The sequence below is a fragment of the Mus musculus genome, chromosome 1, assembly GCF_000001635.26.
Source record: "Mus musculus strain C57BL/6J chromosome 1, GRCm38.p6 C57BL/6J".
NCBI lineage: Eukaryota > Metazoa > Chordata > Mammalia > Rodentia > Muridae > Mus > Mus musculus.
Window position 1 is genome coordinate 58,341,972 of NC_000067.6, and position 22,315 is coordinate 58,364,286.

Sequence of the window (22,315 nt, forward strand, 5' to 3'; positions counted from 1 at the left end):
CGTAGTGTCTCTGAGTCCAACCTGCTCAAAGTTCTCTCTAGGACACAGTCACACAGTGCCTGCCCTGCTTGGAGATTCTCTGAGCAGAACTTGCCATGCCCCTGGGGTACCCTGTAGTAGGTGCAGCAAACATAGTGGGCAGCTCGGAAAAACATATGTGTGTGTTTATGTGTATGTTTAAGTGTATGTGTATAGATCCTACAGTTCTATAGATTGGAAGTTCAGAGTTAAGCTATCAGCAGAACCACTCTGTCTCCAAGCCCTCAGGCTTTCCCAGCCTCTTCAGGCTCCTGCCCCTTCCTGGCTTATGGCAATATAACTCCATTGACTGACTCCAGCTTTATGGGCCATTATCCCTGGTGTTGTCCCCAGAGTCTGCTAAGGATGCCAGTCATTGAATTTGAGACCCCTTCTACTAGTCTGATCATCTTAAATAATTATATCTGCAAAAACCATTTCCAACTCGGAGCATGTTCTGAGGCTCCAGGTGGATGTGAACTGGGAGGAGTGAGCCACTGCTGCACCCAGAACTTAAAAGAGGAAGGATGGAAGAGGTGATGGGGCCTTCTCAGATATGGTCAGATGCTGCAGGGAGTCTTAAGAGAGTGGAGACTGCAGGGTCTAAATGCTGGACAGATGGAAAACAGGGAACCATCCAGGAACTGAAGACAGCAGAGCAGGAGCCAGGGTCGGAGAGGAGTCATGGTGGGATTGGACCTGGACAAGGCAAGAAGAGAGAGTAATGTAGTAGGGTCAGGGATGAGACCAGACCCTAAAGGACAGCTGTGACAAGGGGCAGAGCTTTCAGCAACAGGTAAAGGGGAGTCACCTTGCTCACTTCTGTCCCTTGCCTCTATTCATTTTCATGTCAGGGGACCCTGAGCTTCACAAGGGGAGTTGGAGCTGACTGCTCAGCTCTCATAGAACTCATTTTCTACAGCCTTAAGCCACTGAGATTCTGCCCAGAAATGACTGGACTTCAGCCAGTGTCCCCACCATCGTATGCCTGGCTTGAAGCAGCCTGTTCACGTTTATGTGTCTAGACAAGATCAGGGAAATATTCCACTCAGTAGCTTCACAGTCAGCCCTAACTCACTTGAATTTCAAGTAGTTAAGACCAGGTAGGCATGATCATATATGATTTTAACCCTAGTACTTGGGGGACGAAGGCAGGCAAATTTCTGTGAGTTCAAGGCCAGCCGGAAGGAGTTCTAAGCCAGCTAGAGATACATAGTAAGATAAGACCCTGTCTAAAAAAAAAAAAATTCAGATTGCTAAGTAGGGAAATTCTTTACAGTTGACTTTTGATAGAGTAGACGTAAGTTCAAGGACCTATGGGAAACCTCACATCTCTGACTTCCCTGCTCCAGAGAGTGAGGTTTCACTACCTCATTTCTTTTCCTAAATTTTTAGAAATTATTTTATGTGTATGAGAGTTTTGCCTGCATATATGTCTTTGTACCATGTGTGTGCATTGCCCATTAAAACTAAACAAGGAAGTTGTATTTCCTGGAAACTGGAATTACATTTGTGAGCTGCCATGTGGGTGCTGGGAATTGATCCTGGGTCCTCTGGAAGATCAGCCAGTGCTCTTAACCCCTAAGCCATCTCCCCAGCCTCTCCCTCACTTCTTACATTGAACTTACCAACACCCTCACAGAAGTGCTCCTGGATTGTCTTATAGGCGGCTGCGCTCGTCCATATCTACACCGATGGCTCTGTGTTGGTGGCACATGGAGGCAATGAACTGGGGCAAGGTATTCACACCAAAATGTTACAGGTAAAATCAAGAAAATTCATCTTTCCACACATTGTTGACATGACCGAAACTTGGAATAGCTTTTAAGGTAAATGATGACAGGACATTCAAATGTAAAGACTTTGACTAGTTGAAATGCTTCTTGCATATAAACTACAATGAACGCTGTGACAGAAATCTCATGCATGTATAAATGCTCCTGGAACTTGGACAGAGCTGAGAGGTGGAAGAGATTATTAGTAAAGCCACCACTCATGAGCCGGCAGAACACGATGACAGAGGCTCCACACTGCCACAAGAGCTAACAAGGAACTGGAAAGAGCCAATGACTCATCAAATAATCAACTATTAACATGCTGTTACTTACTTTCTCTCTCTCTCTCTCTCTCTCTCTCTCTCTCTCTCTCTCTCTCTCTCTCTCTCGTGTTTAGTACTAGGGATTGAATTTAGGGCTGTGTACAAGCTAGGTAAGTAGCAAGTGCTTTAACACTGAGCCATAACACCAGCTCTTTTTCATTAAAAAAAAAATGCATGCTGGTGTGATTGCACACAATTTTAATCCTGGCACTCTGAATATATATAGGTAGGCAGATTTCTGAGTTTAAGTCCTGCCTAGGCTATAGAGCAAGTTCCAGGACAGACAGGGCTAAGCAGAGAAACCCTGTCTCAAAATAAACAAACAAACAAATAAACAAAACAAAAAATAATAATAAAAAAAACCCAGCCAGGTGGTTGTACGTGCCTTTAATCCCAGCACTCAGGAGGCAGAGACAGGCGGATCTCTGAGTTTGAGACCAGCCTATTCTACAGAGCAAGTTCCAGGACAAGCAAGGATTACAGTAGCGAAACCCTGTCTCAAAGGACCAAAAAACAAGAAAAAGAGGGGAGAGGAGGAAGAAGAAAGAACAAAGAAAGAAAATAAAAAGGGAAGCCAACAGGAAGGCTCATTTGTGTGTGTTTACCCCTGCTCACTCATGCACATGCACTCTCAGATTCTACATGACAGATGCAGAGGTCAGGGGACACTTTAGGAGAGTCAGTTCTCGCCTTCCACCACGTGAGTTCTGGGTATCTAATGTAGGTTGTCAGGCTCAGTGGTAAGTATCTGCTGGGCCAACTAACCAACCCTATCCTATACTTTTAAAGACATGTTCTCAGAAAAAACTGACCCCTTTGAATTAAACACAATCAACATGATGATGGACCGGTCAGATTATTACAGCGTAGCTTCATCACTGGTCCCTTAGCTCTCTTAGAACACGCCTCTCACGTTACACAAGTTCCCAAGGACTCCTCATTCAGGCATGCTCAGCCCTCTCCTCCTTGCTTATGCTCCTGCCACAGACAGGCCCAGTGACCCCTGAACCCCGTCGACTGCAGGAAAGAAAGCATATATGATTCTTGCGAGGTCAACCAGCCTCCTTTTCTAAAACAGACAAGCAGCCGCTCTGAGAGAGGAATCTCTCCCCAGGCATTGTTTGGGAAGTAGGCTGAAGGACAGGGGTCATCAGTAGTGATTCTGTGCAGTGGACACGCCTACTGACTGTTGTAAACAGTATGGTCATGGAGAAAGGAAAGCAAACACAGAGACTGAGTGAGGACCCTCATGAGACCATAAAGTCCCATGACTTTACATGCTTGTCAGCCCTCCAGTCCCCTTTTGGTTGTTTTGCTTTGTTTGAGGCAGGTTCTCACTATGTGTCCATTGCTTTTCCAAAGGATCCATCCAATTCCAAGTACTCACATCAGGCAGCTCCCAGCAACCTGTAACTCCCGCTCCAGGCAGGTCAGACAGGCTTTTGCAGCGCCTTTTTCTTTTTTCTTCTATTTATTCCCACTTACTTATGTTTTTCTAGTCTTTGCTGTTCACTTTTAAATTTTCTGTTCTTTTCCTCTAAGCTTCTCTGAGGGACACCTATAAAAATTAAGATAATAAAGGGGGGGTAGCATTTTCATGGGCAGTAGCACAGACACTTGGAAAAGAGAAGTAAGCGAATCTTCATGAGTTTGAGGCCAGCCTGGACTACAAAGTGAGTTCTAGGACAGAGCAACATAGTGAGATCCTGTCTCAAAAGAAGAGGAAAAAAGGAGGAGAAGGAAAAAAGGAAGAAAGGAAAAGAGGAAGGGGAAGGAGGGAGAGAGGGAGGGAGGGAGAGAGGGAGGGAAGAAGGAGGGAGGGAGGGACGGAGGAAGAAACCACACAATAGCTGACAAGATGGCTCAGTGGGTCAAGGGTGCTTGCCACCAAGTCTAACCACTGGAGTTCAAGCCCCAGGACCCATGTGTTAGAAGGAAAGAACTAACTCCTGAAAGTTGTCTTCTGATCTCCACATGGATGCTCTGGCACATACATACACAGTCATAAAAAAACTAACTTAAAATGTATTAAAATTTGTTTTTAAAATATATTGCTTTTTTCCCTACGTTTTTTTTTCCAATGGCTTAAGTTCTTGTAGACTCCTTTATTGGATTTGAACTATGTCCTTTCTCACAGGTGGCCAGCCGTGAACTGAAAATACCCCTGTCTTATCTGCATATCTGTGAAACAAGTACAACAACAGTGCCCAATACAATCGCTACAGCCGCGTCCGTTGGAGCGGATGTCAACGGCAGGGCTGTGCAGGTGACTGCTCGCATCTCTGTCCCCGGTGACCTTTACCACACCTCTGGTTTCTTATCTGTACGCGGACGCTGTGGTTGGCTTCAGGGAGGTGATCCATCACTGAATGAGTTATTTTTCTACTCCAGGTTAACTTAGAGAAAGAAAGGTTTGTGTGGGGCTTATGATGCCAGAGAGATAAGAGTCCATCGCCATCATGGCGTGGACATGTGGCAATAGGCAGGCATGGCAACTGGAGCTGCAGCGGGGAGCTCACATCGTGGACCACAGGCAGGAAGCAGAGAGAGGACTAGGTATGGTGGGAGTCTTTGAACTCGCAAAGCCCACCCCCCAGAGGCATTCTTCTTAAACCTCCCCAAATAGCACCAACTGGGGACCAAGTACTCAGAGACTCTGGGAGAGATTTAGTATTCAAACTACCACAGTTACTAAATAAAAAGTTAGACTACCAATATATTGGGAGCATATATGAATTAGAGCAAAGTAATACATAGACCCAGAATATAATGGTTCAGATACAAAAGTCCCTTTCATGCACACATCGGAGTCCAGAGGGAGTCTTTGGTCAGCCAGACATCCAGACTGATGGTGGCACCATTAGTGTGGCTTTCTATGTGGATCTGAGCTTCATTTCAACTGCATGAGGTCATGCATGAGGAAGACTCCAGGCTAGACCTGGAAGTGATGCAAGCCGCTTGTACTCATAGTCCCTTAGTAAGAGTTAGTCTCCGGTTCTATCTACATACTCTACAGACAAGGAAAGTTGGTGAACAGAGAAGATAGGGAAGGTGTATGCCCAGCTCCTGTGAAGGAGGGAGACTTCATTTGAGTGAACAGTAACTCTGTTTCTGGGAGACATCGAAGAAGCTTTAAGACCCAACAGTGTAGAAACATACTTGTTTCCCTGGCCTGGTGAGTTCCTACAGGCTGACTAACTGAGCCCAGCCCAGCCCAGCAGACATACTAATTACAGAGTGGCCACCAGTGCCCCCACCAGAACACCCAGAGTCACCTTCTCTTGGAACTCTTTCAATTAACATACAAAGTAATGGGTTTCTTACTAAGTTAACTGATTTAGGAATACTGATCTTCTAGGTTGATTTGTTATCTTTTTTATTATTTTAGTATGTTACTATTTTTTTATGTTTATGGGTTTTTTTGCCAGCAGGTATGTCTGTGACCCACATGTGTGCTTGGTGCCTGCTGAAGGCTAGGGTAGGGTGTTAGATCCTCTGGAACTGGAGCTATAGAGTTGCCACATGGGTGCCAGGAAGAATAGCCAGTGCTTTTAACTGCCAAGCCATTTCTCCAGCACCGGGACGTTTCTGAGACAGCATCTCACTATATAGCTCAGGATGCCTGGCAACAGGTTGTATATCCCGAACTGACCTCAGACTCATGACAGTCACCTATAGAATCACAGGTGTGCACCGCCACACCTACATGGATGCTCTTTTGAGTTAGTACTCACTGAATTTGTCATGCTTCTTCCATGACAAACGCTTTTTTCACTGGAGCATTGTGGGAATGAAATTCCTGCAGATCACTATAATTGCCTTCAAACCAGCCTTATCTATGTGAGAGCAATTCTGGGGAGCGGGGGCACAAAACTAGTGGGTTTTTTTTTTCTCAGAACAAATGTATGAAAAAGTTCAAATCCATGAGCTTATATTCGAAGTAGGCTCTAACACAAGCGGTGGGCAGGCCAGGCACTATGGAGTTGCTTAACCCTTAGCTAAGAGTTAGAGCATCTAGTCTTAGGATCAGAAACTGTGGGTTTATAGTTCTGGCTTTGTTCATTTGGTTTGTTTTGGTTTGTTGGAACTGTCATGGAATTCGCTGTGGAGACAAGGCTGGTCTTGAACTCAGAGACCCACCTGCCTCTGCCTCCTGAATGCTAGGATTAAAGGCATGTGCCACCACTGCCCAGCTTAGTTCTGTTCTGTTTTGTTTTGTTTTGTTTTGTTTTTAGATTTACTTTTTATTTTATGTGTATGGAATTTTTGCCTGCATATATGTCTTAAAATCAACTTTCTTTTTTTCTTTTTTCTTTTTTTTTTTTTTTTTTTTTTTTTTGGTTTTTCGAGACAGGGTTCCTCTGTATAGCCCTGGCTGTCCTAGCACTCACTTTGTAGACCAGGCTGTCCTGGAACTCAGAAATCCGCCTGCCTCTGCCTCCCGAGTGCTGGGATTAAAGGCGTGCACCACCACGCCCGGAAAAAACAACTTTCTTATATTCTCACTTCAAACCCAAAGTAAAGGCCTTTACTTAGTGGCTTCATGAGAGACAGATGAACAGATGGAGGGATGGGCAGAGAGTCGAATATTTTAGACCCAAAAGGATAGTGGCCTGTCATTGTCACAAGCACAAATTTGAATGAAAATATAATGTTTATTCTATTTATTTTAATAACTAGAAAGCACAAAGTAAAGTTCAAAGATGTAGTTAAAGAAAAAAAGGAAGTAAGGTCTGCATAGTCTATGAAAGAGGATTTGAGAGTAGAGATTTGGGCTATTTTCATAGGAAGTGAAGCAAGATGGGGAGACCAAGTCCCGTAGTTGATGCTAACCTCAAAGGCCGGCTGTGTGCTATCTTTTGTTCCCAAAATATAAGAAGCAGGGGAGTACTTGCTAACCAGTGGCCGGCAAAAATCCTTTGCCACGAGTCCTAACCACAAGGCTTTCTTGTTTATTTCTTCTAGAATGCCTGTCAAATCCTTCTCAAACGTCTTGAGCCCGTCATTAAGAAAAACCCAGAAGGGACATGGAGAGACTGGGTAGGTGCTCCTCTTTGTTTCTGTATGTGAGACCATCTCAGGTGCCACAGCAGTGAGCAGCCTCCCACATAAGACAGTTCCTATCCACAGCTTTGGAAAGTTTTCCGAGCTGGGTCTCTGTTAGGGATGTGTTCCAGGTCTGTGTGGAGAGCACACACAGGGAAGGGCAGTCACCGGGAAGAGGAAGGGTGTGTGCAGAGCATCCTGAAGCCCCCCACTCAGTTTATGGAGGAAAGAAGAGGGAAGAGCCACACAAAACACTGGTGCTCTGAGAGGGAAGAGAACGGAAGACATTGCAAAGGAAGTGACCTCACAGATCCCACACTTCTTTATTAAATTATTATCACACACGTACACTCAAGCACACTCACATACACTTATACACTGTCACACACTCACACCTTATATTGTTATCACTCAAAAATTAACCCCAAATACCTTTTCTTCCTTTCTTCCTTCCTTCCTTCCTTCCTTCCTTCCTTCCTTTCTTTCTTTCTTTCTTTCTTTCTTTCTTTCTTTCTTTCTTTCTTTCTTTCCTTCCTTCCTTTCTTCTTCTTCTTCTTCTTCTTCTTCTTCTTCTTCTTCTTCTTCTTCTTCTTCTTCTTCTTCTTCTTGTTCTTCTTCTTCTTCTTCTTCTTTTTTTTTTTGAGACAGGGTTTCTCTGTGTAGCCCTGGCTGTCCTGGAACTCACTCTGTAGACCAGGCTGAACTTGAACTCAGAGATCAGAGATCCACCTGCTCCTTCCTGCCCAGAGCTTGGATTAAAGGCATATGCCACCACTGCCCAACACAATTACCTGTTTTTAGAAGATTTAAATATTTTTATTTTGCTTGCATAAGCATTTTGCCTGCTATGATGAGTGGTGTCAGAGCAAGGCTTCTGTACCAGTTTATATATATAATATGAGCAGTGGTGGCGCACGCCTTTAATCCCAGCACTTGGGAGGCAGAGGCAGGCGGATTTCTGAGTTTGAGGCCAGCCTGGTCTACAGAGTGAGTTCCAGGACAGCCAGGGCTATACAGAAAAACCCTGTCACAGAAAAAAAGCTCATTTCCACCTAGCAAGTAGTATACCTATCTAACCTCTCTTAAATATGCCTATTCCACAGATAGAAGCAGCTTTTGAAAAAAGAATCAGTCTTTCAGCCACTGGATACTTCAGGTAAAACTCAAAAAATATCTTGGCTTAGATAAGAAAATATGAGGTAATCCGGTTGCTTTGGGCCTCAGTCCTCATTGATAAAAAAGATTGTATTATATAATTATGGGAGTATATTCTAGGCCCAAAATTGTGTAAATTCACATAAGCCTCTGAGTAATATAGTTAAGGAAATGTTAAACAATTAACAACTCAAACAGGATTAAAGGCACTGGTCTATCTGCTATTATTTACATTTATTTGTTTGTTGATTCTGGGGCTGGGGATTGAACCTAGGACCTCACACATGATAGGCAAGCACTCTGCCACTGGCCTACCCCCTCAGCCCTTACTGTTCCTTATTGTGCGTAGTGAATAGATATCATCACCAGAACTAACCTGCTACTCAACTCTACCAATCTCCCTCCCTTTATTATAAAAACCTTTCTCCTTTGAAGCAGGGGATGTGGTAAAAAAAATCATTTGTCTTCATATATGCAGTTTTGATTGATGGGGGGAGGTGCCCCAACAAATTTATGTTCATTAAATACAGAAAGCAAAGAGAAGTGACTATCACATTCAAGAAGGATATGGCACTCCTGTTACAGGTTGTCCAGATAAACCCTCAGACTACACAGGCATGAGCAGAAGGAAGTGCTCATTCTCTTTAGCACAATGGCACATAACCACTGAGGTGAATATGAGGGAACAGCTTGAATGAGCAAAAAAAAAAAAAAAAAAAAAAAAAAACAGTTGAAACGTGCACCAGGCAGCTGTACAATGCTACTGTAAAACTGTGGTGGTGGTATTTTTTTTTTAAATGCACAGACTTTGTGTTTTCTGTGCCACTCCCACCCCTCCCCCCACCTAAAGGACTTTATTCCCTCAGGGGCTACAAGGCCTTCATGGACTGGGAGAAAGGAGAGGGAGACCCATTCCCGTACTATGTCTATGGAGCTGCATGTTCTGAGGTTGAAATCGACTGCCTGACAGGTGCTCACAAGGTAGGTCAACGCTGCCCCGGGCAAGTTAGATCAGAAACCCAACTGGCACTGTGCAGAAAGTGGCCCAGCACCATTACGTAATTCGCAAAAGAGAGGATAGTTCTTTCCATTCCACGGGAATTTCAAGAGATCCAGTCTTCTCTTGGAATCGTCACATAAGATAATAATAACATAGCAGTCAAAAGGAAATGGCTGTGACCGGCTGGATGTGACTAATGTGTTAAAGTTACCATTGCTTCTCCGACGACAAAGTCACTTCCCAGAGTTTTACCTATTAGTAAGTTTTACTCCTCAAAGAGAAACAGGTGAGGTCATTTAGCTCAGCCGATGTTCATCCGTAGTCATTATTCCAAGAACAGTATGGATGGCCAAAGGGATAGACTGCGGTGGGGTGGGGTCCGAAAAGAATGTTGTGCCTGCCATTGCTCATCAAGAAGTCACCTGCATAGACAAGGAGAATATCTAGGCCAAGTCAGCAGCTTGCACCATACGTGGTAAACTTGGGATACTCTAGATTACTCTGGAGACAAGGACAAAATATTAAATAGAGTAAAATATAACCAAAGTGTAGTAAGTTGTATCATTAGGAAAAGTATAATGGCTGCAACATATCAAAATACTTCTATTTACTTATTTCTTAACTTCTCTTCCACATCAATATTATTTTAAAAAAATATTTTTTGAGACAGGATCTTAGGTAGCCTAAGCTGCCCTTGAACTTGCTGTGTAGTCAAAGATAATCTCGAATTCTGATCTTCCTGCTTCCATCTCTCAAATGCTGGGCTTGTAAGTCTGTTAGGCATGTCCAGTGTGTGCAGATGCCCACGACCACACCCACAGCCTTCTGCATGTGAGGCATGCACTCTACCAACCAAGCCACACCCCCAGCCCATTAATAAGATTGTTTAAAGACACAGTGTCTAAAGAGAAATGCCCTCCTGTTTAATTCAGGTTTCCCTTTAGGATATATTAATATTATTCAACGCGTGTTTACATTGATTTTCCCTGGGGGTGGGGCATGCCATATGGCACTGTGGAGATCAGAAGACAGCTTATGAGAGAAGACTCACTCCTTCCACTTCATGGGCCCCAGGGATCAAACTCAGGCTGTCAGGCCTGGCAGCAAACACCTTTAACTGCGGAGGCATCTTGCCTCCCTCTGTGGCTCCATTTTCATTTGAGGTCATTTTTCTTTAAGAGGAAAACTCACGTGATCACAGACTGTTCGTGTCTCATTTTAGACTCCATTTCTGGTGCTTTTCACACTGAGGCACACATAGATAATATTTGTGCAGCAGCCCCGGGGAAATCAACCTGGGGCCTGTCTCAGGTTCCCCTCAAGGCCCACAGGCCAGTGTCTCTGCTTTCCTGAGCTCCGCCTTACTGGGGAGCTGGTGTTGATCAGCTAGTCAGTCATAAGACCCTGCCCGCTGACAGGGGTGTTGCCAAATTTAGCAAATAAAAGCATAGGCTGGTTAATTCAACTTGAATTTCAAGTAAACAACAAATATGTTCCCAGCATAAATATGCCCCACACAAGTCTTGGGTCATAGTTATTTTACCTGTCAACTCTATCTGAAGGCTTTAAAGTAAATCCTTAAAAAAACAAACAAACAGAGGAATCTTCCAGAATACATGGTGTTAAAATCTGGTCTTTTCTGTGCCTTCCAGTTTATACATATAGGTAAAGGTTCAGAAATTTCAGTATTAATGTTGATCCCTGAAAATAGTTTACTCTATTCAGAGACACTAAATGACTGTCCCACTGTGGCCAGTTCTGTGAGGCAGTTGTCTGGGGATGTCCAGCTGGTAAGCAAAGGTTTCTACCTACCATGTCACCATCTCCTTCCCCTGTGTATTACCACAGCACTGACTGCTCTTCCAGAGGTCCTGAGTTCAATTCCCAGCAACCACACAGTAGCTCACAACCGTCTGTAATGGGATTTGATGCTCTCTTCTAGTGTTTCTGAAGAGAGCAACAGTGTACTCATATACATAAAATAAATAAATAATCCTTTTTAAAAATGTTTAAGAGAAAGGAAGGAAGTCCAAATGTATTCCTGAGATAGCCCAGAGACACTTAGGAGCTTTCTGAGACTCCCAGTAACCAATGGGCTCTCTCTCTCTCTCTCTCTCTCACACACACACACACACACACACACACACACACACACACACGGGGCTGGATCATTTCACTGTTTCTCAGACAAGGAAGCAGATCCACAAAGTCTGAGAATCAGAGTTGGCTTCAGCACTTAACCCCTCCCCCCTCCTAAAACCTTGCAAGCCCCTTATAAACTTATACATGTCCCGGATGATTCTCTCAGCTACAATGCCACCTGCATCCAGCCCTTGTGACATGCTCATGAATTCCACTAGAGTCATGAAGGAAGCCAGGCTGAGAATCGGGTGGACAGGCAGGCTCAATTATTTACCAGATGACTCACTCACACACACTAGCATGCCCTGGACTTTGGACTTTTTGTCAGGTCTCTTCCCAGCTCTGAAACCGAGAAGACTCTGGGCAGTGTTTCTGGGATAGCAAGAAACTCTTTGTAGTTCATTTCTTCACTGAAGGGATTGAAGGGGGGGGGGGGACACATACACCCCAGTACACATGTGGTGGTTAGACAGCTTCTGTAATTCAGGTCTGACACATGGGTTCAGGGTTTGAACTCAAGGTCACTGTGGCAGCAATTGCCTTTGTTCTGAGCTAACCTGAAAATAAATTTTATTTATTTATTTGTGTGTGTGTGTGTGTTACTGAGGATCAAGCCTAGGGCCTTGTGCATACTAGACAAACACTCTAACACTGAGCTGTATCCTCCACACCTTAAAATAATATTTTATTTCAAGTTTTTATAAAGAAGTAATTTTTTTAATCTGTCTCAGAAAATCAGAACCGACATTGTCATGGATGCATGTTGCAGCCTGAATCCGGCCATTGATATTGGGCAGGTAGGTGCTGGCCCAACTGAGTGGAAACCCCTTCCTAAGAGTGGTCGCAGGGTACTTAAGGCTTAAAACTGTCCCCTTTCAGATCGAAGGTGCATTTATTCAAGGAATGGGCCTTTATACCACCGAGGAGCTACTCTACTCTCCAGAGGGCGTCCTGTACTCTCGGAGCCCGGACAAGTACAAAATCCCAACTGTCACTGATGTCCCAGAGCAGTTTAACGTGTCCTTGCTGCCGTCCTCTCAGACCCCGCTCACCCTCTATTCGTCAAAGGTAAGAAAGTGAACCAGCCGGCCCATGTGCAGCAGCCTAGGAGCATGGCCAGAGCAAGCCACCAGACAAAACAAAGACTGATGCTCATGGTTATCTGGACCAGGCCCCTTGGAGACCACCTGCCTAAAAAAACCTGGGGTCAAGGAAAGAGAAATCCCTCCGGGGAAAAACCCTGGATCCTCATTTCATTAACACCTTCACTGACTAAAAGTTATAGAGCAGCTTGGGCTTCTTGGGAGAGGAACACTTTTTATTTAAAACGTTATCTATGTCTTTCTTTTCTTTTTTCTTTTTCTTTTTCCTTTTTTTTTTTCTTTTTGAGGGAAGTGGGGTTTTTTGTTTTTTTGAGACAGTTTTTCTCTGTGTAACCCTAGCTGTCTTAGAACTTGCTCTGTAGACCAGGCTGGCCTCGAACTCATAGAGATCCACCACCAGCCTCTGCCTCCAAGTGCTGGGATTAAGGCTTGTGCCATAACTGCCCAGCTGTCTGTTTCATTTTTAGTTTTTTGAGATGGATCTTAGGGAGACCAGAATGACTTCAAACTCAAACTCTTAATCCTCCAGCCTCCACCTCCCAAGGGCTGGGATGACAAGTGTGTGCCACCATGCCCAGCTCTCATCTAAGATCTGAGAAGACGTCAGGGTCTAGAGAAATGGCCCCAGCTCCAGCAGTAAGGAACTTGCCTTGAAAGCACGAGAGTGTCAGCTCGATCACTAGAACTCACATAAAAATTCTGTGTGTTGTACTCTTGTAACCCCAAGACTCGGGAGGCAGAGACAGGAGGATCTCTGGGGCTCTCAGGCCAGTTGGTCTAAATTAATTGGTGAGCTCAAGGCCAGGGACAGACTACCTCAAAGGAAGTAGAGAGCATTTCCAAGGATAGTAATTTGAGGATGCCCTCACTGCATACATCACACCTGTGCACAAGCACACACACACACACAAAGGACTGGGCAGACGAAGAAGGCAACATTGAGCTGGGTATGGTAGCTTGAACCAATAACCCCAACAGAGGGTAGGCTAAAACCTGCCAGGGCTATTTAGAGTTCCAGAGCAGCACAAGTTAGCCATGTCTCAAAAAACAAAACAAAACAAAACAAAACAAAACAAAACAAAACAAAAAACAAAACCAAAAGAATAAATGAACTTGAAGATATGATACCATTGAAACTGTAGATATCAGTGGACTGGAGGCCTGGGTTCCTACCCCAGCCCACCATCCTCCTTTGCTCTTAGGTAAATTGCCCACCTCCGAGGGACTCTTCAGTCAAGCCCAGAAATCAATCTAGAACAGCTCTTACCAACTGTGGTGAGAATATCCTACTCCCTACCAAGACAGACAGGCAGGCAGGCAGGCAGGCACACATACATACACACGCATACTCGCCAGGACACACACACGCGCACACGCACACACACACACACACACACACACACACACACACACACATGAAACTGATAATATCCAGATGCATTTCTGGCTGACACAATTTAAAGGATTTTAAGGCAATGCTCAGAGGCCAAGGGTATGGCTAAACAGCTTCAGTATGCAAGGCAGCTCCTACAATAAATGATCATGTGACTTAAAATGTCGATAGTGTCAGGAAGCAAAGACACTAGACAACCTTTAATAACTAAAGGAAAGGAAGAGCAAATTAAAATAAAGGTCAACTTTGTTTGCCTTGCTTTACGTAGATCATGACAAAATTCAGATAAAACCTCACCAAGGAGTGAGGTATAAAGTCTCCCTTAAGCTGGGCAGTGGTGGGCAGTGGTGGCACACACCTTTAATCCCAGCACTTGGGAGGCAGAGGCAGGCGGATTTCTGAGTTCTAGCCCAGCCTGGACTACAGAGTGAGTTCCAGGGCAGCCAGAGTGAGTTCCAGGACAGCCTGGGCTACACAGAGAAACCTTGTCTGAAACAAACAAACAAACAAAAAGTCTTCCTTAAAAATCTTTGGGGAGAGCCTGCAGAGATGACTCAGGGGGTTAAGAGCACTGGCTGCTCTTCCAGAGGTCATGAGTTCAATTCCCAACAACCACATGGTGGCTCACGACCATCTGTAATTGGATTCAATGCCCTCTTCACATAAAATAAATAAATAAATCTTAAAAAAAAATTCTTTGGAGAAACTTCTAGATAGGAGTTGTTACATCTCAAACCCTGACAAATGACTAACATTTAACATACCAAAGTAGACCCGGCTGCCAGGTTCTCCCAGCATCCCTCAGTATTAAAAGATATGGCTGGCATACCTTAAATTTCTCTAGCCCAGGGCCTGGTCTGCCCTTCCTATATAATACAACCATTTTGGTTACCAGCCCCTTTTGGTCTACCCTCTACCCCTGTGGCCTATTGGTCACCTGGCCCTCTCTCTTCTGTCTCACATGGCCTGGTCATGTTCACTCTGGACTCTCCCAGATATCTGCCTTTGCTCACCCTTTCTCTACCTTTTCCTAGGAACAGTCACATCTTTTTTTCTTACTTACTTTTATTCTCCATTCAGGAATAAATTGATTTTCTTTTCTGAAACAAGAAAAATATATCTGCTGGAATTCCATCATTTCCAAACTGAATTCCCCTTCAGCCTAGGTATCGCCTCTGGACTTGGGTTGGCGAAGCCATCACAGACTCAGAGGGAGGGGCACCAACAGGTCCTTCTGACTCTGGCTGGTCTAGAAGCCATCTGAGGGGGGAAGGCCAGAGGCAGCCCAGAGCCTACAGAGAACAGCTTCAGGTTAAGAGTACCCAGGCAGTGCACCCAGCATGGTAGGCATGCCGGTAATCCCAATACTCAATAGGTAGATGGAGAAGGAACATGAATTAATGCCAGCCTAGGCTACAAAGCAAGATCTCTCTGGAAAACACACAAGGACCAAGAAGGACATGGTGATGAGTGAGTGCCTATGGTACTGGGGAGGTAAAAGCAGGAAGATATGTGGATATTCAAAGCCAGCCTGGTCGACTCCATGGTGCATTTTACAGTCCAGGTTCCACAGTAAGACCTTGTCTCGGAAACCAAAAAATGAAAACAAAGATTGGGGATAAAAGTCAGCAAGAAAATGCTTGCTTAGTGTGCACACAGCCCCTGGTTCAATTCCCACCACCACCAAAAACAAAACAAAAACCACAAATACAGAAACTTTTCTGAAAAAGAAGACGGCTCTGGTTATTTTGGGTGCGTTCATGGAAGGTAACAATTATCAGAAGCAAAGAATGGCTGTCCCCTCAGACAGACCGTGGAGGGGGTCTCTGTCTCTCCACAGAACCCAGTTCTCCTCTCCTTATTGTCCTTCACCTGCCCGCATGGCCCTCGAATTCCTGCCTGTTGCCTACACGTGAAGGTCTGTCATCGCCCAAGTCTTCCTCTCCTACACTACTGTACTATAGTATAGTATACACTACTGTACTATAGGTTAGTATATACTACTGTACTGTAGTAGAGTATACACTACTGTACTATGGGTTAGTATATACTACTGTACTATAGTATATTATACACTACTGTACTATGGGTTAGTATATACTACTGTACTATAGTATAGTATACACTACTGTACTTGTTAGTATGTTATCCGCTAACACAAGCCAGGGTCCTCTGGGAAGAGGAACTTCAACTGAGAGAATGTTTCTATCAGACTGGCTGGTAGGTGAGTTTGTGGGGGCATTTTCTTGACTCAGGATTTGATGGGGGGTGGGGGAGCCACTGTGGTCAGTCCCACCCTGGGCAAGTGGTCCTGGGTTCTATAAGAAAGCAGGCTGTGCAAGCCAGTAAGCAGCATCCCTCGATGGCCTCTGCATTGGTTTCTGCTTTGAGCTCCTGCCCTGACTCTTCTTCATAATCAGGATCTGTAAGCCAAATAAGCTCTTCCCAAATGGCTGGTGATTCTGTTGTTTCCCCCCAACAATGAAAAGCTCAGGCAAGTATGCTGCTTCCCTTAGCCCCAGGGGCATAATGAGGAACTATTTCCCCCTCTGCTTATGAAGCTGGCAAGGTCAATCCATTGACTGTTCTAATAATGGTGCCCTTCTCTTACCCCACAGAAACACATGGACTGCACGTACATGTAAGCAAGTGTGCATCCCTTCCCATAGAACAAATACTTAACCCAGACAGAACTGAAGATGTAGAAAGTTCCCATTTAAGAAGTGATTTATAAAGCCAGGCGGTGGTGGCGCCTTTAATCCCAGCACTTGGGAGGCAGAGGCAGGCGGATACAGTGCTGAACAAGATGACGCCCTGTCCCAAAGTAGCTTGTTGTCTACTATAGAAGCTTTTAAAACAAATGCACTGTAGAGGCAGGTGACCTCTGTGAATTCATTCTGATCTACATAGTGAGTTTCAGACCAGCCAGAGCCACAAAGTGAGACCCTGTCTCAAAAGGCCAATAAAATAGACAAATGTGTTTTCTTGCAGGGCCTCGGGGAGTCTGGGATGTTCCTAGGGTCATCTGTGTTTTTTGCCATTGTTGATGCGGTGGCTGCGGCACGGAGACAAAGAGACATAGCGGAGGACTTCACAGTGAAGAGCCCAGCAACCCCAGAGTGGGTGCGGATGGCCTGTGCAGATCGGTTCACGGACATGGTAGGGAGCTGCTCTGTTCCTGCAAGCTCACTGCAACTTCCTGCTCCCTTGGCTTCTGTGTCAGTTTGTGACCTAACCTGTGTCTAATCAAGCTATAAAGTGATAGGGCGTGGTAGTAAATGCTTGCAATCCTGGCAGCTGGGAGACTGAGGCTGAATTGTCCTGTAGTGGCTCAGACATTCATCCTAGTCTCCTGAACACAGCAATGAGGACAGTCATCTGCCTCCAACCAGTGCCTCCTCCACGGACAGAGGCAGGAACCAGACACCTCTCAACTCAGGGCTCCTGCATAGCACTCTCCTGGTCTTGCTCATCACAGGGCCACTGTAAGATCACCTTGTCTCTTACTCAAAAGCTTAAGCACATGTGACCTTCAAAACAGTGCTCTGGGTCCCATTTTACAGGGTAGGCATCCTTTTCTGGAGTGGACGCAGAGCAAGGAAAGTAAACGCACGTAATAAAGAGCGCCTCGGAAATTTCACTGCTCATCCGAGCCTCCTTCTCAGCCTCCTCACAGCCTGACTGCTGGAAAATGGCCTCCTGCATTTCCCCAGATTCAGACTGTTTTTAGCCAGCGCGTTGTTTGGCAGAGCTGTCACATACAGTGGGAAGGAGTGACTCACTTAGCTCTTACTCACAGTTCAGGCCAGGCGGCTGGGCTCCGAGGCACATGGGGTGAGACAGCATTTTCTGCCAAGTCTGATAGTTCCTTGCTGAGACCTTGTCAATACACCCTGGTGGACACCAGTTGTCTACTAACTATGCAATGCCCATCAATCAGACACTTTTCTCAATGTGAAAGTAGTCTCAAACTTTCTAAAATATTCATCAATGGCTCCTAGATATCGCTTCATAGTAGGGCCTATATTTAATATTGTAAGGCTCATTTTAATAGTGTTTTACATTTTGTCTTTATAAAAGTAACACATGCTATGCTTGATGGAGCACTTGAGGGGAAGGGTGGATAGGCTTGTCAGTTCAAGGCCAGCCTGGTCTACACAGTGGTTCCCAGAATAGCCTGGTCTACATAATAAGACACTGTATAAGAAAGAGAGAAAGAAAGAAAGAAAGAAAGAAAGAAAGAAAGAAAGAAAGAAAGAAAGAAAGAAAGAAAGAAAGGGGAGAAAGAAAGAAAGAAAGAAAGAAAGAAAGAAAGAAAGAAAGAAAGAAAGAAAGAAAGAAAGAAAGAAAGAAAGAAAGAAAGGGGAGAAAGAAAGAAAGAAAGAAAGAAAGGGGAGAAAGAAAGAAAGAGAGAGAAAGACATGTCCACTTTAGAAAAAGAGTAAGATGGAACTTGAAATCAACCATAATCCTTTCAACCAGAAATGACTGTTTGTTGTGAGAATGTGCATGTGTGTTTGGTACATGTGTGCGTGCTCTTGTGTGTATACTTGTGTTCATGTGTGTTTGAGTGTAGAAGCCAGGCCTGATACTGACACTGGGCATCTTCCTAGATTGATCTCCATCTTACATTTTTAGAATTTATTTTCTTACTTATCTATTTGATATTTATTTATTTATGTGTCTTTGCACATATATGCCTGCCTCTGTGTGCAGATATCTGCAGGCACCCACTGAGGCCAGAAGACAGCACTGAATTCTTGGGAGCTGGAGTTACAGGCAGTTGTAAGCCTGTGAGTTACCTGACATGGCGTTTGGAAATGAAACTCTAGTCCTCTGAGTTAACCATTGGGCTATCCCTCAAGCACCATTACTATTACTTACTGTTATTATAATTCTAAATAAAATTCCCTAGAGCTCTCTGGTCGGTTGGCTAAACCAGTGGTTTGCAAACTTCCCAATGCTGCAACCTTTAATATGGTTCCTCATGTTGTGGCGACCCCATCCATAAGAGTTGTCTTAGTCATGGTGTCTCTTCACGGCAATAGGGCATAACTACGCTTCTGAAAGCCCAACTCCTCCAGCAAGGCCCCCTAGCACCTCTAAATAGTGCCACTTCCTAATGACTAAGCATTGAATATTTGCGCCTATGGGAGCCATTGTTTTGTTTTGTTTTGTAGACAGGGTTTCTCTGTGTAGCCCTGGCTGTCCTGGAACTCATTTTGTAGACCAGGCTGGCCTCAAACTCAGAAATCCTCCTGCCTCTGCCTCCCAAGTGCTGGGACTAAATGAGTGTGCCACCCCTGCCCGGCTATGGGGGGCCATTCTTATTCAAACCACTATACCCTTTTTGAGATCAGTGTGAGCTGTCAGCAAAGAGGAAATAACTCAAAGCCAGCCTTGAGCGAAGTGTCCCAAGGAGAGCAAATTGACAGTGTTTTACAGGAGGCAAGAAACACACAAAATAATCTGCAGGAAATGTCAATATTCCTCTATCCAGTGAAAAGCAGCCATGGGTACATACTTGTGATACCAGCCCTTGGGGGCTGAAGCAGAAGGGTCATGTTTTGAGGCCAGCCTGGGCTACATTGTCAGATCCTGTTTTTAAAAAAAAATTGTGTGAGATGTGTGTATACAAACACATATATGTGTATGTAAGTGTATTATGTAATTTTTGTACATGGGGTGGCTGTAGATAGATAGATAGATAGATAGATAGATAGATAGATAGATAGATAGATAGATGGATGGATGGATGGATGGATGGACGGACAGACAGACAGATAGATGGGTCTGCTGCCTCAGATCCTTTTACTGACATCCTGTAAAGCTCCAGATAGCTCAGAGTTCAAAGCAGGGACAGAGAAACAAGGAAAAACCCAGAGAGTTTTTCTCCTCACCATCACCAGGTGTGCTCAGCATACAGAAGGTTTAATATCGGGATGGGTTGTGTACATAATGCCCTTGAGGAAACTAAGCTGGTTTGCTGAAGAGTGGGCAGGAGTGGCAAACGCTGGAGGGCAGGGCGGGAGGGAAAGGCATTCCTGGGGGGGGGGGGGGTGATGAAGTTCTACAGGAACAGAGTTTATTTACAGCAGCATCCTGTAAGGAAGCCTATTACATGCAGGCGACAGTCTTACATAACCCAAACTGACCTTACATCTGCTATGTAGTCCAAGATAACTTTGAAGCCCTGGGATTACAGGGCCTGTGCCACTGAATGAAAATATGAAATAAGAGGAGGAGGAGAACATTTTTATTGTCGAGAAAGCAGGCGGAGGGGGTTGGGGATTTAGCTCTGTGATAGAGCGCTTGCCTAGCAAGCGCAAGGCCCTGGGTTCGGTCCTCAGCTCTGGGGAAAAAAAAAAAAAAAGACAAAGAAAGGAGAAAGCAGGCAGAGGGAAGAGTCCAAGCTGACCATGGCCAGCAGATAAAACCTGAACATGAGAGGAGAGAGGGGGAGGGAGAGCAAGACAGGAATCACTGCAAGACGAAGGCAGCCCAGGCCATGATGCCAGAAAATCACACAGCAAAGCTGGCTGATAAAGGGAGCAGGCAGGAGGAAAGGAAGGAGAAGCTCAGCTCCCAAGAGAGAGGGGTTTAGCGTAGGGGCGGGGCGAGGAGACCTAGGAGGAGCCACAAGTTCTGAGTGTTGCTGGGAGAGCTGGCCAGTGTCAGCTCTGATATGTAAATAAGTACCTCAGCCTTTTGTCCAGGGTTTCTGAGACCTAACATACACAATTTTTTAGTTGAAGATATGCTGAGCTAAAGCTGGGGCTGTAGTTTAATAGTAGCATCTTTGCCTAGCATACGCAATGTATTGGGTTTGGTCTCAAGCACAGAGAGAAGAAAAAAAGAAAAAGAAAAAGAAAAAAAAAAAAAAAGTGGAAGGGATAGCCAGGCGGTGTTGGTGCACGCCTTTAATCTGAATTCGGGAGGCAGAGGCAGGTAGATCTCTGAGTTCGAGGCCAGCCTGGCCTGTAGAGTGAGTTCCAGGACATCCAGAAGTACACAGAGGAACCCTGTCTCTCGGGGGTGGGGGGGGGGGTGAGTCAAGAGAATATATAATGATTCACATTGACCCAGAATGCTGTAACCATGTCTAAAATACTATTTTTTTTTCACTCAGATGGCATGGACAGGAGAATTATATGCTACCTAGTGAATTCCAGGCTAGCCAGAGCTAAAGGAAGACTCTGGAGAGAGACAGAGACACACAGAGAGACAGAGAGAGCAAGACAGAGAAAGAGACAGAGAGAGACAGAAAGGGACACAAAAAGGAAAGAAAGAAGACCCTGCCTCAAAAGAGAGAGACAGACAGACAGACAGACAGACAGGGGTTGGGGGAGGGATAAAAGGAAAGAAAAGGTTCCGAGTACTTGTATTCCTGAGACCCCCATCCGGCTGCTCACAACCAGCTCCAAGAGATGGAGAAGTGGAACACTTTCTCCTGGTCTCTGTGGGCACCTGCACTCAAATATACACAGAACATAAATAGTCGCAGATTTTGTATTCTGAAATAAAAATACAATTTGTTCTAATGACTAAGAAGGTGACGAATAACTAGGAAAGGTCTGTGTGCAAGAACACAGGTCTTGGAAAGTTCGGAACCTCCTCCTTTGGCAACCTCTTCCTCGTCATTAGAGAAATAACAGGTCACCTGGACTTTTTTCTTAAACAGAAATGATGGTAAAATACTCGGTATTTTCCCCTTGGAATTAAATGAAATAATGCGTGTAAAAATACTGGGTAAATATGAGTCGCCCCATAAACACTAGAATTAAGTTTTCCCTGAATACCCATAACTGTTAATGACCTTCAAAACAGGCCTCACCTACAAGGCTGATGAATATTTCCACATTAAACCAAGGTGACCTCCTGAGGCCAGAACAAACAGGAACTTGCAGAACCTACAACTAAAAGTCACATTTTCATTTTCATGGGGAAACTAGTGAGAAACTTAAGAACTGGATTTTTTTTTTTTAAAGTCAGGGTTTCTCTGTGTATCTTTGGCTGTCCTGGAACTCACTCTGGAGCCCAGGCTGACCTTAAACTCATAGAGATCTGCCTGCCTCTGCTGGGATTAAAGACACTTACCACCGACAACAACTTAATTTAGGATATTTTGTTATCAAAACAAAACAAAGCTCTCAATGAGTAAGCTTTTGTATACAGAGTTTTGTTTTCCATGGCGTTTGCTTGTGTCCATGGCGTTTGCTTGTGTCCATGGCGTTTGCTTGTGTCCGTGGCGTTTGCTTGTGTCCATGGTGTTTACTTGTGTCGCGTTTGCTTGTTTACTTCCTGTGTGCGGGAGGCTGTGGGGGTCAGAGGGTAACTTGCTGGAAGCGGTTCTCCTTTTA

At 44.7% G+C, this 22,315-nt stretch overlaps 1 protein-coding gene across 2 annotated transcripts in view; it reads left to right on the forward strand.

The window, feature by feature from the left end:
- Aox2 (aldehyde oxidase 2) overlaps positions 1 to 22,315 on the forward strand; it is a 100,939-nt gene that overhangs the window by 63,646 nt on the left and 14,978 nt on the right. Inside the window, exons 27-34 of one of the 2 annotated variants that reach the window (NM_001008419.2) lie at positions 1,685 to 1,780; positions 4,254 to 4,382; positions 7,082 to 7,156; positions 8,266 to 8,318; positions 9,184 to 9,298; positions 12,191 to 12,256; positions 12,339 to 12,527; positions 16,947 to 17,114. In NM_001008419.2, coding sequence (NP_001008419.1) covers positions 1,685 to 1,780; positions 4,254 to 4,382; positions 7,082 to 7,156; positions 8,266 to 8,318; positions 9,184 to 9,298; positions 12,191 to 12,256; positions 12,339 to 12,527; positions 16,947 to 17,114 — 891 coding nt within the window. Of the gene's footprint in view, positions 1 to 1,684; positions 1,781 to 4,253; positions 4,383 to 7,081; positions 7,157 to 8,265; positions 8,319 to 9,183; positions 9,299 to 12,190; positions 12,257 to 12,338; positions 12,528 to 16,946; positions 17,267 to 22,315 lie in introns of those variants that run through there. The other variant, XM_017319653.2, reaches the window with a different exon arrangement.